We start from the raw sequence: 13,321 nt of genomic DNA, 5'->3' as shown, positions 1-13,321 counted from the left end.
GTGGATGAGAAATTCTGCTAGTGTTGATGCGCGGGCGGCCCTTCTGCTTGGAGTGATGCAGCTTCTTTGGTTTGAGTCTAACTTTGCTGCACACCGGGGAGTGGTCGGTGTCTCAGTCCGCACTGTGGAAGCTGCGTGTGATTTGGACGCTGTTTAAAGAGTCTCGCCTTGTGACAATGAGGTCCAGCTGGTGCCAACGACGTGATCTTGGGTGCCTCCAAGAAACCTGGTGACAGGGTTTAGTGTGAAAGAATGAGTTGGTGATGCAGAGGTTATGATAGGTACACAACTCAAGCAGTCTCTGTCCATTCTCATTCATCCTTCCAATGCCATAGCGCCCAAGGCAGGAATGCCATGAGTCATGGTCGGCCCCAACCCTGGCATTAAAATCCCCCAGCAGGAATAGGTGTTCGGTGTTGGGGATGCTACTGATGATATTATGGAGTTCCTCATAGAACTGGTCTTTAGCTTCAGGTGGGGAGCAGAGTGTTGGAGCATAGATGCTGAGTAGGTGCACTGGACCAGAGGCAGTGAGCAGTCGGATGGACAGTATGCGTTCCGAGCCATTTGAGGGTGGCTCTATCATGCTGAGCAAAGAGTTTCTGATGGCGAAGCCCACTCCATGCTGTCTTGGTTCTTCAGGATCCCTACCCTGCCAGAAGAAAGTGAGTCTTGCTCTCTTAGAGATCCGCTCGCAGGGAAGCATGTCTCCTGACGTGCCGCAATGTCCACATTGAGTCTACTGAGTCTACTGCATTGACAACCATGGCGTTTGGTCTGACAAAACTGTGACACTGCGCCTTTGTCTAATTTAAAATTAGTAATATGTCCATTGACATAAATGTCTGCTGCCCAGAATGGCTGATTGGGGTCATTAATCTCTCCTAGGAAGTCTCCTGGTTTATCTTCCAACGGAGGTTGTTCCACTTCATTCACAGCTCTTTGTGTGAAGACTTTTTGTTTGGCATATTTGGAAGAAGAGGTCTTGCTCTGGCACATCTGCCCGAAATGGCCTGTCTTAGCAATTAAAGCATTCTGCTTTATTAGTAGGACACTGGTCGTGTCCGTAGGTCTTTTTGGCGCCACAGCACTGGCAGGGTTTCACAGCGTCTTGCACCTTCCCACCCGAGTGAACCTTATTTGGAGATTGCTTTTCCATCCTGGGTTTCAGGAACTGTACCGTCATCTGAGTTCTCCTGACACAACGGTTCTCTTCAGCCTGCGGGGTGGCTCTGTTTTGTCTTCGGACCCCTCTGCCTGTCGCACCATCTGAATCGCTTTCTCGAGGGTGAGGTCATCTTTTGACTGTAAGAGATCTGATAAAGACTCGTCATCTATTTCCACGACTGTTCGGTCCCTGGTTAACTCAGATTTCAGTTCTCCATAATCACATCCCTCAGCCAATCTGTACAAATCATTAATGAAAGTGTCCGTCGATCTGCCCAGCTTCTGGAACCTTTTATTAAACTTTACTCCTTCTAAGATCTTATTGCTTCTTAAATTAAAGTATTTATCAAAGGCTTGTAAAACATCATCAAACTTGTCTGAAGCTTCATTGATGCCTTCCCTTACAATCACGTCATCAGCAATCGCACCCATTGGAGTATAGCAGAGTATTTACTTGTTCAGCCTAGGATTTGGTGTGCAGCTCAGAAGCTATTCTATATCTTCAAAATCTTTTTCTCCACATAGACCAATTCTCTATCTGATAGGGTCCTTCCAAATTCTGAAAGCTTTCCGGCATTGTCTATTTTGAATTCATCCTTTCCTAAACTCTTCAGGTTGTTCCCTTTCCTTTTAGAAATTTTGATTGCTTTAATGGAGGCGTTCCTACTCTTTTTGGAGGTTTTCCGCTCTTTTCAGGAGTTCCTGCATTTTTCAGGGTTTTCCATGCTTCAGCTTCGCAGTGTGCTCAAATAATGGTCACCAACTCCAGATCCACCTTTCGCGAGAGATCAGCTTTTCTCCCCGTTTAGCCTGCTCAGTGCTGTTAGACAATGTTTCTATCCTTTTTGAAGGGTTTCTTACCCAATTCCCCGACTGTCACTCTGTTTTGTGACTCACAGCCTGCAATTGCTGGACCTGGATTCTTCTTATCAACCACCACGCTTCTGTGGTGCAGCCTGAATGCCTGTGCAGCTGACTCACTGACTGCCCATGTCTTCCTTCGGCTATAGAGTATCTCTGGAGCTCTTCTCAGTCTCCCCACGTGATCTGCAGTCTTCTTGGCACTACTGTACCAGGTTAGGTTTCTTAATATTCTCTGGGTGTGTTCACAATTGTCACCATCTTGGATATTGTTGGTAACATTTAAGATGCTAGGTCGAGCTTTGCTTACAGAGATCTTGGAGTCTTTGTATGTCTAACTAATAACTTGTTTATTGTATTTACACAACTATTTACACTTTCCTTCAGCATGTCTAGCTGGCACCTCTCATGATGCTTCTTGCTTCACCCAAGCCAATTACTCATGCGACTTTACGTCATCATCACCACAGTGGGAGGTGTTACTCTCACTGTCTCAAACATTAACCCTTTCAGACCCTCATATTACAGTAACTTTAGGTGAATTGGTGAAATGCTCCAATAATCTCACGTGATTGGTCTGGATGAAAACAGCATTCCTGGCCATGTGATCTTCCTCTTCCACAATCCCGCCCCCACTGCCTCTCTGTCATAGCACCTGATTATTTCTTAAATGAGCCACCTGCCCAGGCTAACCCACCAGACAAATGCAGAGGGGCATTTAACCAGAGGGACATTTAAGCAGAGGGACATTTAAGCATAGGGGCATTTAAGCAATGGGGCATTTAACCAGAGGGACATTTAACCAGAGGGACATTTAAGCAGAGGGGCATTTAAGCAGAGGGGCATTTAACCAGAGGGACATTTAAGCAGAGGGACATTTAAGCATAGGGGCATTTAAGCAATGGGGCATTTAACCAGAGGGACATTTAACCAGAGGGACATTTAAGCAGAGGGGCATTTAAGCAGAGGGGCATTTAACCAGAGGGACATTTAAGCAGAGGGACATTTAACCAGAGGGACATTTAAGCAGAGGGGCATTTAAGCAGAGGGACATTTAACCAGAGGGACATTTAAGCAGCGGGGCTTTTAAGCAGAGGGGCATTTAACCAGAGGGACATTTAAACAGAGGGGCATTTAAGCAGAGGGGCATTTAACCAGAGGGACATTTAACCAGAGGGACATTTAAGCAGAGGGACATTTAAGCAGAGGGGCATTTAACCAGAGGGACATTTAATCAGAGGGACATTTAAGCAGAGGGACATTTAAGCAGAGGGGCATTTAACCAGAGGGACATTTAAGCAGAGGGGCATTTAAGCAGAGGGGCATTTAACCAGAGGGGCATTTAAGCAGAGGGGCATTTAAGCAGCGGGGCATTTAAGCAGAGGGGCATTAAAGCAGAGGGGCATTTAAGCAGAGGGGCATTTAACCAGAGGGGCATTTAAGCAGAGGGACATTTAACCAGAGAGGCATTTAACCAGAGGGACATTTAAGCAGAGGGGCATTTAACCAGAGGGGCATTTAAGCAGAGGGACATTTAACCAGAGAGGCATTTAACCAGAGAGGCATTTAACCAGAGGGACATTTAAGCAGAGGGGCATTTAACCAGAGGGACATTTAATCAGAGGGATATTCAATTAGAGGAGGAAGAAAGAAAAAAATCAAAAGAAAGAAAGAAAACTCCTTCCATGATCTCGGGTTGTCGCAAAGCATTTTACAATCCTGCTTTTCAATGAAGTTGGTTAAGGGATAAGTATTGGCCATGACATTGGGGAGAACTCCCCTGCGTTTCTTCGAAATAGTGGCCATGGGATCTTTTCTGTCCGTCTGAGAGGGCAGATGAGGCCTCAGTTTAATGGCTCGTCTGAAAAATAGCAGCTCTAACAGTGCGGCACTCCCTCAGAAATGCACTGGGAGTGTCAGCCTTAAATTTTTGTGTGAAAGTCTCGAGTGGAACATGAACCCATGACTTCTGTCACTCAGAGGCAAGATGCTATTGGGGTTCCTGCAACATAGAGGGCAAAGCTCTGAACTGTGTAACGAGGCTTGTGCTGCAGAGCAGCACAGTTCTCCTGTACCCTTAGTGCAGGAATATGGAGATAGAGGCTCTGCAGTCTCGGCAGTGAGGCCAGTTTTTGTCTCACTCCCTCGTGGCGTTGAAGACTGAAGCTTCAGTCTCAGAAAAACTCAGCCTTTTATTCCATGCTGAACACAGAATTTGCCATTTCCCAACCAAAGATTTGATTTGTTTAAAAACTTTTAACTCCCCACAGTGAAAAAAATCAAACCAAAAAATATAAACAGCTTCTCAGAGAGATGAGGAACCTCTGATCTCTCCTGAAACTGTTGTGTCTGTCAAGTTCTATGAAAGGGCCAGTCAGGGAAATCTATGCGAGGAAATTTACAGTGTTACCTCAAGGAGCGATTCATGGTGTGGGTTAAACTTCCCATCATCTCTGGGGGTAGCACAGTGACATATATTCCCCACCTCCCCTCCCCCACACCCCGAATCGTTCCCAGTCAAAGTGAAGTGTCAATTTCTCTGCTCAAACTCACCCTCTCTGTCTGAACCATCTCCGACCCTCTCCTTTTACACACTGACCATTTAGTCTAGTACCAGGTACATTAACTATCCTGTTCAGACACTCATGGATCCTGGGTGTGCTGGTGCAGTTGGTTACGTTACTGGGTTAATAATCCATAGATTATGAGTTCAATCCCAGCACAGCAAGTTTGACAATTTAAATTTAGTTTAAAAAAAAAATCCAGTCTCAATAAAAGTGACAGTGAAGAAGCCAGATTGTCATTAAAAACACAACTGGGTCACTAAAGAAAGAAAGATTTGCATTTATCTCGTGCCTTTCATGGCCCCCACATATCCCAAAATGCTTTACAGCCAATGAAGTACTTCTGAAGTGTAGTCACTGTTGTAATGTAAGAACTAGTGCACAGCAAGATCCCACAAATAGCAATGTGATAATGACCAGATAATCTGTTTCTGTGATGTTGCTTGAGGGATAAATATTGTCAGGACATTGAGGAGGGGGGGAGAGAACTTCCTTGTTCTTCAAAATAATGGCTGTGGGATCTTTTACATCCACCTGTGAGGGCAGATGGAGTCTCAGTTTGACATCTCATCTGAAAGACAGCACCTCTGACAGTACAGCACTCTCTCAGTACTGTCACTGGGGTGCACTGTCCTTAACCGGTGAGGGCCCATATATGATTCCAGTCTCACTCCAACATGGTTAACTCTTAACTGTCCAGCAAGTCACTCGGTTATATCGAACTGCTACAAAGAGTAACAAGACCGTCACCTAATCAACTATAGTGGTTTAAGAAGGAAACCTTCAACACCTTCTTGGGGCAATTGGTGATGGGTGGTAAATGCTGGCTTTGCCAATGACACCCACTTGCTGGGAATGAATGAAACAAGAAATGGTAGATTCAAATCTTACCTTCAGTAGCCACTGGGTGTTGTTCTCTGTGGCTGTCTCCAGATGGCGGAGTTTCTGGAGGGAGGTGTCGGGCTCTCTGGGCGGGGCATCCCGCTGTAGGGCGTTGGTGTCACGCTGTTCCACACTGGCTCTGCAATGGCCTGGGTCTGGCAGCACAAATGTGTAGCTGCACTGCCCATGCTGGACACGGTGGTAGTGCCCGCGGGCATTGTCAGCTCCTCGCCGCTGGCTGCTGGAGCCCGTCAGGCTGACTGAAGCACACAGTAAATTCAGAGCGAGAACTGGCACCCACATTCTGCCAGCTCGCTCACCCACTGCCCCACCCATCCGTCCTCTCGGCCCTGGGCACAGCCTGTCCTGGGCACGGTGGTCAAGCTCCTTTAGAAAGTTGTGCCTATTTCTGATCTACCTTCCGCCCACACTCTCCTCACATGGAATTCTGAGAGCCAGTCCTGGACACTGAGACTCTCTCCCAGGAATGCAGCTTTGCTGGTCCTGCTAGCTGATTGTCGAGCTCCTTTTAATCTGGTTTGTGTTTAAATCCCTTGCATTTAATCTTTCTAACTCCCTCTTTGCTTCCTTCTCTCTCTGTCTGTCTCTCTGTCACTCTCTTTTTCTCTGCCTCTCACTCTCCCTCTGTTGTCTCTCTCTCTTTCTGTCTCTCTCACTCTCTGTCACTCTCTTTATCTCTCTCTCACTATCTCTCACTCTATCTGTCTCTCTCTTTCTCTGCCTCTCATTCTCACTCTGTGTCTGTCTCTCTGTCACTCTCTGTCTCTCTGTCTCTCCCTCTCCCTCTGTCTGTTGTCTCTCTGTCTCTCTCACTCTGTCTCCCTCTCTCTCTGTCACTCTCTTTATCTCTCTCTGTCACTATCTCTCACTCTATCTATCTCTCTCTCTTTCTCTGCCTCTCACTCTCACTCTGTCTCTGTCTCTCTGTCTGTCTCTCACTCTCCCTCTGTTTGTCTCTATCTATCTCTCTGTAACAGTTACAGCCGATCCTCGAGTGAAACTGAGAAAAGCCAGTCTGTGAGCAACAAAAAAAGCTCCCCTATGATTTTTCAAAGCTCCCCCCCCCCCCCCCCCCACCCCACCCCCCACCCCCGGCGCCTGTGAAGTGAGAGTCGAGTTACAAGATTGATTGGACGCATGACTGAAAGAATGCTCAGTCCCCTATCACATCGCAACCCACAAACAACACAAAGTGCACAGAAGACGGGAATAACATCACAATCTGCTGCTGATTTGTCAATCAAAAGTTCAGCGAGAGAAGCGAAAGTTACATCTCTTAGACTCCTGAAGCTCCAGTACAGAGAAAAGGCTTTTCCCAAATATAAATCATTCTGATAGAGCACAGATGCGGGAGCAATGATTAGGAAAGTGAAATTAATGGCTGTTTGACTTTGTACAGTTTCAATCCTTTTTAGCTGACATTTAACTCCAGATTTTTAGTTTTACATACATATTGCCTTCCTGCCAACTGTACTGAATTGTCGATTTTCTCTTAAAATGTACAAGCTTGTTGTCCAAAATTAAAGACCCTTTACTTGTGGTTAAGACCATTCCCTTGGACAGTGTGAGGGAAATGGCTTGTGGGGCTGACAGTGAACATCTGTACGGTCGCTTCAGTCGCTAGTTGTTTCTTGGCCATTTCAGGTGGAGTTGTTAAAAAACTTGCATTTATATAGCGCTAATATCACTGTCTGGGTGCCTCCAGCACTAGTTGCACGAATGCACTCTTACTGTCCTTGCACTATTTGGCACCTAAAATACCAGAATTGGACAGAATTCCTCAGTTCATGCTGAGCGATATTTCTATTCACACCTTGTCCCAGTCCCTTGTTTCGTTACAATATCTACAGTTGATGCAATGACGATTTTTTAATGATGAAGTGGAGCAAAGTTCACCTGCTCACTAACAGCAATTCTGGGGCGTGTCAAAAGGAAAATGAGATTTACCCTTCCCTTCCTCCCTTCTCTGCCTTCATCTTTCTCACCCTCCCGCCTTGACTCCCTGCCTCTCTCCTCTCCCTATCTCTCCCCTGTCTGTCACTATCTCCCTCCCTTTCTGTCAACTCAGATAAAAATCTGAGCCATTCCTCCTTTGAGATAATTCCTCTGTCTTTGTATCCCCATTTCTCCCACCCCTCTCCCACTCCCTTCTCCATCTTCCACTTTCCCTCATCTCCCTCTCCCGCTCCATGACTACATCCTGGTACTTAGCTCATTAGCATACTGAGTTCTTAAAAGGACATCACTCTCAAAACGATTATACAACCCCTCTCCCCTTCTCCATCTCCCTCTCCTCTCTCGTCTCTTCTCACTCCCCTCTCTTCCTCCTCCCTCTTCTCTTCCAGGTGATTGTTTGCACCCAAAAGCAAAAGAGGAAAATCTGCCCTGCCCGCTCTTTCAGAAACAAAATGGGCTGAATGTCTTCATTCTGTAATGTAAAGCAAGATCCCACCAAACAGAAACTGAGGTAAATGACTGATTAGTCTTGGTTGATGGTCTTGGTTGAGTTAGACGTACTATCCAGGAGATTTGAAGGACTGTCGTGATCTTCTTCAGTTAGTGATACGGGATTTGTAGCAGGAATGTCAAATGACTAGATGATCTGTTGACTAAGGGATAAAGTTTGATGAACTCCCCAACTTTTCTTCGAAATAGTGGCCGTGGGATCTTTTACATCCACCTGAGAGGACAGACGGGGACCTTGGTTTAACGTCTCCTTTGAAAGGCAGCAGCCCCTCAGTGTCACACTCATTATGTGTCAGCCTGGATTATGGGCTCAAATCAAACAGCTGGCAGTGGAATTTAGTCAGATTGAAGGCGCATAAAATGGGTGGGTGTGTAGGGCTAGCCAATGAGGCAGAATAAGGGTTATCCTACAAGGAGAGATTGAGTAGAATGGACTTATATTCTCTCTAGTTTAGAAGAATAAGAAGTGATCTCATTGAAATATATACAATTTTTAGAGGGGTTGACAGGGTAGATGCTGAAAGGCTGGTTGGAAAATCTAGAATTAGGAGTCGTAGCCTCAGGATAAGGGGTTGACCATTTACGACAGAGATGAGGAGAAATTTCTTCACTCAGAGGGTTGTGAATCTTTGGAATTCTCTACTCCAGAGAGCTGTGGGTGTTCAGTCATTGAGTATATTCAATACTGAAATCAATAGATTTTTGAGCACAATGAGAATCAGAGTATGGCAACAGGACAGGAATGTGGAGTTGATGTAGGTGATCAGCGATGATCATATTGATTGGGAGAACAGGTTTGCGGGGCTGAATGACCTATCCTATTTCTTATGTTCTGAATAAGGAGGTGACAGTGATCTTGACCAAGGCTGGTTTAGCTGAGCTAAGACCATCCTGTTTTGAGGTTACTGTTTGTTTTTGAATGTAAGGGTCCTGCTCAAACAAACCAAGTTGAAGCTACAGTGAAGTCCAGTCCCTGTCAAACTCTGTCCTCAGTCCTTCAGTAACTGGGGAACCACCCTCAGTGTCAGCTGAGAATGTCAATGTTCAGGACGGCTGGCTCACATTCTCCTCCTTCTCCCTCTGCCTCGAGCAGTGACTTATGATGGTAATTTGTAATTGTTTGTCGTCACCTGCACGGGGGTATTGCGTGGTGACTGATCATTCTGATCAGCAACGTAAATAAAATAACCATTGCTCAAATAGCGTCCATCTGATACCCTGTGAGGTGCCAACTTGACTCAGTTGGTTGCACTTCCCTTTCTGTGTCTGTGTGGATAGACGAGAAAGGGGTCTAGGGTTCCTTCTCAGCCTTCACCTGGTCTTACCGTAACAGGGCTTAATTTATAAACACACCGTTTTTTTTAGCTCCCCCTTAGTGAATCCTTGTTCACTAACTTCCAATTATAAGACAAAGAAACTAGCCAAACAGATTTTCTTAAGTTTAAATAATAAAGGTTGAACTTTATTAAACTCTAATTTGGCTAAAGTCTACGGATACGTGACGCACCCATGCTGGCATGCATATGCGATACACATATGCAGATAGAGACAGAAAAGAGCAAAAGAAATAAAGTGGAAAAGTTTGAGGCAATATCTGAAGATGGTTTTGGTTACTGCTCGAGCTCGCTGTACTGTCCTTGATTGTAGGTAGGACTTGCTTTTTGTTGGGGGTCAGTACTCTTCTTAAACCTTGTTTGATGTAGGAGATTTTTCTCTCTTTGAGGTTCACGTCTCTTCAGTGGGTTCAGAGGCTGGTGAAAAAGAGATGGGAGCAGACAGGAAAAGTCTTCTCACTCCTGGAGCAAACTGCAGTCTCTGAGTTCAAACTGTTTGTACAATTCAGAAAAACCATGTTGCCAAGCAGGCTGGTCTGGCCACATCTGTTTGTGGATTCAGCCATCCCAGCAGTCATTCTGAAATTTCAGCTCCCTCACCTTCAATGTCTGGTGCTCAAAGTCCATTGTGGGTTAAATTGGATAAGGGAAGGAACCCCATTGTCTCCCCAAGCACTGTCTGTTAATATGCAAATGTCTTTCCAGCCAAGGGCCTGTGATTTTTTTTAAAACAAATCCTTTCTTCACTTCAGCAACAGATTTCAAATCAATGTTCATATGACAAAATTAATATGCCTCATTCTTGGCAGGTGGGGGCAGGGTCTGCAGGACAATAGTTTATTTGAGTTAGATCAGTTAGGGAAGGCCAGGAAGCCTATAAAGAACAGGAGGAGGTCATTCAGCCCATTGAGCCTGTCCCACCATTCAATTCGAACATGACGAGTCTGTACCTCAACTCCATTTACCCATCTTGGCTCCATGTCACTTGAATCCCTTATCCAACAAAATTCAGTCTTGAAAGCTCCAACTGACCCTGAACATCCACAGCCTTTATGAGGGAGAGAATTCCAGATTTTCACTACCCTTTGTGTGAAGATGTGTGTCCTGAGTTCATTTCTAAATGGTCAAGCTCTAATTTTAAGATTATGCTCTCTTATTCTGGACTGGCCCCACAAATGGAAAGAGTTTGTCTCTCTCTATAAACTTCTTTAATCAGTTGGTGTGCAATTTTGGTTGGGAGATTTCTCTCTTCCCAAAGGATCATTGACCTTTGGATTAAATTTCTGGCTGATGCGGTCAATGGGGATTTGCTGAAAGGGAGTGAGGCAAGTCGTTGGTGAAGACTGGTGTCACTGCGGACAAAGGGTAGGTGGGATGCGATGCTGGCTAACATGCCCAATGGTCTGCAGTTTGCTTTAACCACCTTTGCAGGTCCAAGAGGAATTTCCCAGAATTCCTATCCCCCTGAATTGGCCCAAGGTTTATCTTTATCTGTTTTTGCTTATTCCAGGATATTGTAAGTTTGCTGGTGGAATGGTCGGAGAATTGTGGAGTCATGAAACTTAATTATAAACATGTCTCTATGGGGACAGACTCGATGGGCCAAATGGTATTTTCCTGTCTATCATATTCAGATGTTTACATGTTTGAATCAGATGGTTAAGGGTTCAACAACAACAACTTATATTTATATAGTGCCTTTAACATAATAAAACGTCCCAAGGTGCCTCACAGGAGCATTATAAAATAAAATGACACTGAGCCACATAAGGACATATTAGGTCAGATGACCAAAAGCTTGGTCAAAGAGGTCGGTTTTAAGGAGTGTCTTGAAGGAGGAAAGTGAGGTGGAGAGATGGAGAGGTGTAGGGAGGGAATTCCAGAGCTTGGAACCAAGGCAACTGAAGGTGCAGCCACCAACGGTGGAGCGATTAAGATCGGGGATTCTCAGGAGGCCAGAATTAGAGGAGCACAGGTATCTTAAAAAGTTGTGGAGCTGGAGGAGACTACAGAGATAAGGAAAAAGCGAGGCCATGGAGGGATGAGAATTTTAAAATCAAGGTGTTGCTTGACTAGGAGCCAATGTAGATCAGCAAGAACAGGGGTGATGTGTGAACAAGACTTTGTGCGAGTTAAGACACAGGCAGCAGGGTCTTGGATGACTGCCGAGTTTATGGAGGGTAGAATGTGGGAGACCATCCAGGAGTGCATGAGAATAGTCAAGTCTAGAGGTAACGAAGGAATGAAGGAGTGTTTCAGCAGTAGATGTGCTGAGGCAGGGGTAAAGTTGGGTGATGTTATGGAGGTGGAAATAGGCAGTTTTAGTGATGGTGCGAATATGTCGTCAAAAGCTCATCTCGGGGTCAAATATGACACCAAGGTTCAAGTCGTATTCCAGAGATTTGAGTACTTAATCCCAGCTGACATTCCCAATGCAGTACTGAGGGACTGCTACACTGTTGGAGGTGCTGTCTTTCGAATGAGACATTAAACCAAGGCCCCTCTGCCCTCTCAGATAGATGTAAACGATCCCATCACAACGATACTATTTTCCTGGTGTTCTGGGCAAAATTTATCCCTCAAGCAACATCAGTAAAACAGATTATCTGGTCAATCATTCACTTTCTGCTTGTACAATTTAGCTACATTTACAATATTGTCTACATTTCAAAAGTAGTCCACAGGTTGTAAATTACTTTAGGCCATCCCTGTATTGTAATTAAGTGTTTGTTAAAGCTCCTTCTTTTCTGATAGATACTTTTTCTGGAATCCCGAGATTGACTTGCTCCCTTATTGGAATATAACTCAGGGCAACGTGCTAAAACATAAGGTATTAAAAGCTTTCACTAAATAATGCTGAAAACTAAAGGACCAGCATCTGGATCAGTCCCCTTGTCGATTTGTGTCTGAGTACAGCCGAGACGGGATTACAGTCTTGCCTCTACATGGTGTTTGGTGTTTTTTAATGATTGAGCCACTTCTGTTCCTGTTTAATACTTTAAGATATTTAACATTATTTTCACTGAGACTGGGAGGGAGGGTGAATGAATGAACAGCCAAATTAATTAATGCCAGGCAGCAGCCTATAACCCCTCTCTGTATTAATCTAACACCACTGAAAATATGAATAGAAAGATAAAATAAACCAGAAATGAAATATCAAACTTTCTGACCTGCCCTTGTTGAACATATAAGTTAACGAGAAAACGTTTTAATTTATTTTTACCGTTTATATTGTTTGTGTACTTTTGTTTATTAGAAGTCATCTTATACATTATATTTACAGTCTTGCTTAAGGTATATTGTGTTTTTGGAGTGTACAATATTCTGAGTCTGAATATTACAATTTAAATTTTTTTTTTTTAGTTTAGTGATACAGCACTGAAACAGGCCCTTCGGCCCACTGAGTCTGTGCCGACCATCAACCACCCATTTATACTAATCCTACCCTAATTCCATATTCCTACCACATCCCCATCAGTCCCCTTGTCGTTTTGTGTCTGAGTACAGCCGAGATGGGATTACAGTCTTGCCTCTACATGGTGTTTGGTGTTTTTTAATGATTGAGCCACTTCTGTTCCTGTTTAATACTTTAAGATATTTAACATTATTTTCACTGAGACTGGGAGGGGCAATTTATAATGGCCAATTAACCTATCACCCTGCAAGTCTTTGGCATGTGGGAGGAAACCGGAGCACCTGGAGGAAACCCACGCCGACACAGGGAGAACTTGCAAACTCCACACAGGCAGTACCCAGAATTGAACCTGGGTTACTGGAGCTGTGAGGCTGCGGTGCTAACCACTGTGCCACTGTGCCACCCTTGCCGTCCTTCTTCTCAAATCCCTTCATAGCCTAGCCCCTGCCTATCTCTGTAGCCTCCTCCAGCTCTACAAACCTCCGAGTGTATGTGTGAGTGTGCGTGAGTGAGATGTTGTGAGTGAGTGTGAGAGTTTCATGCCAAGCAGAATGTCGCAGGCTCACTCCACGGTCTGACAATCAGGAAATGGTAGCCGTGCAGCTGTG

General features: G+C 44.8%; 1 protein-coding gene across 1 annotated transcript in view; it reads right to left on the bottom strand.

Moving 5' to 3' along the window:
* Positions 1-6,485, bottom strand: part of angpt4 (angiopoietin 4) — a 183,147-nt gene extending 176,662 nt beyond the window's left edge. Inside the window, exon 1 of the mRNA XM_068048649.1 lies at positions 5,484-6,485. Coding sequence (XP_067904750.1) covers positions 5,484-5,810 — 327 coding nt within the window. The 5' untranslated portion in view covers positions 5,811-6,485. The remainder of the gene's footprint in view (positions 1-5,483) is intronic.
* Positions 6,486-13,321: the final 6,836 nt, after the last annotated feature.

The sequence above is a fragment of the Heterodontus francisci genome, chromosome 16 (genome assembly GCF_036365525.1).
Source record: "Heterodontus francisci isolate sHetFra1 chromosome 16, sHetFra1.hap1, whole genome shotgun sequence".
Lineage (NCBI taxonomy): Eukaryota > Metazoa > Chordata > Chondrichthyes > Heterodontiformes > Heterodontidae > Heterodontus > Heterodontus francisci.
Note: the sequence above shows the minus strand (reverse complement) of the source record. Positions and strands in the feature narration are given on the sequence as shown.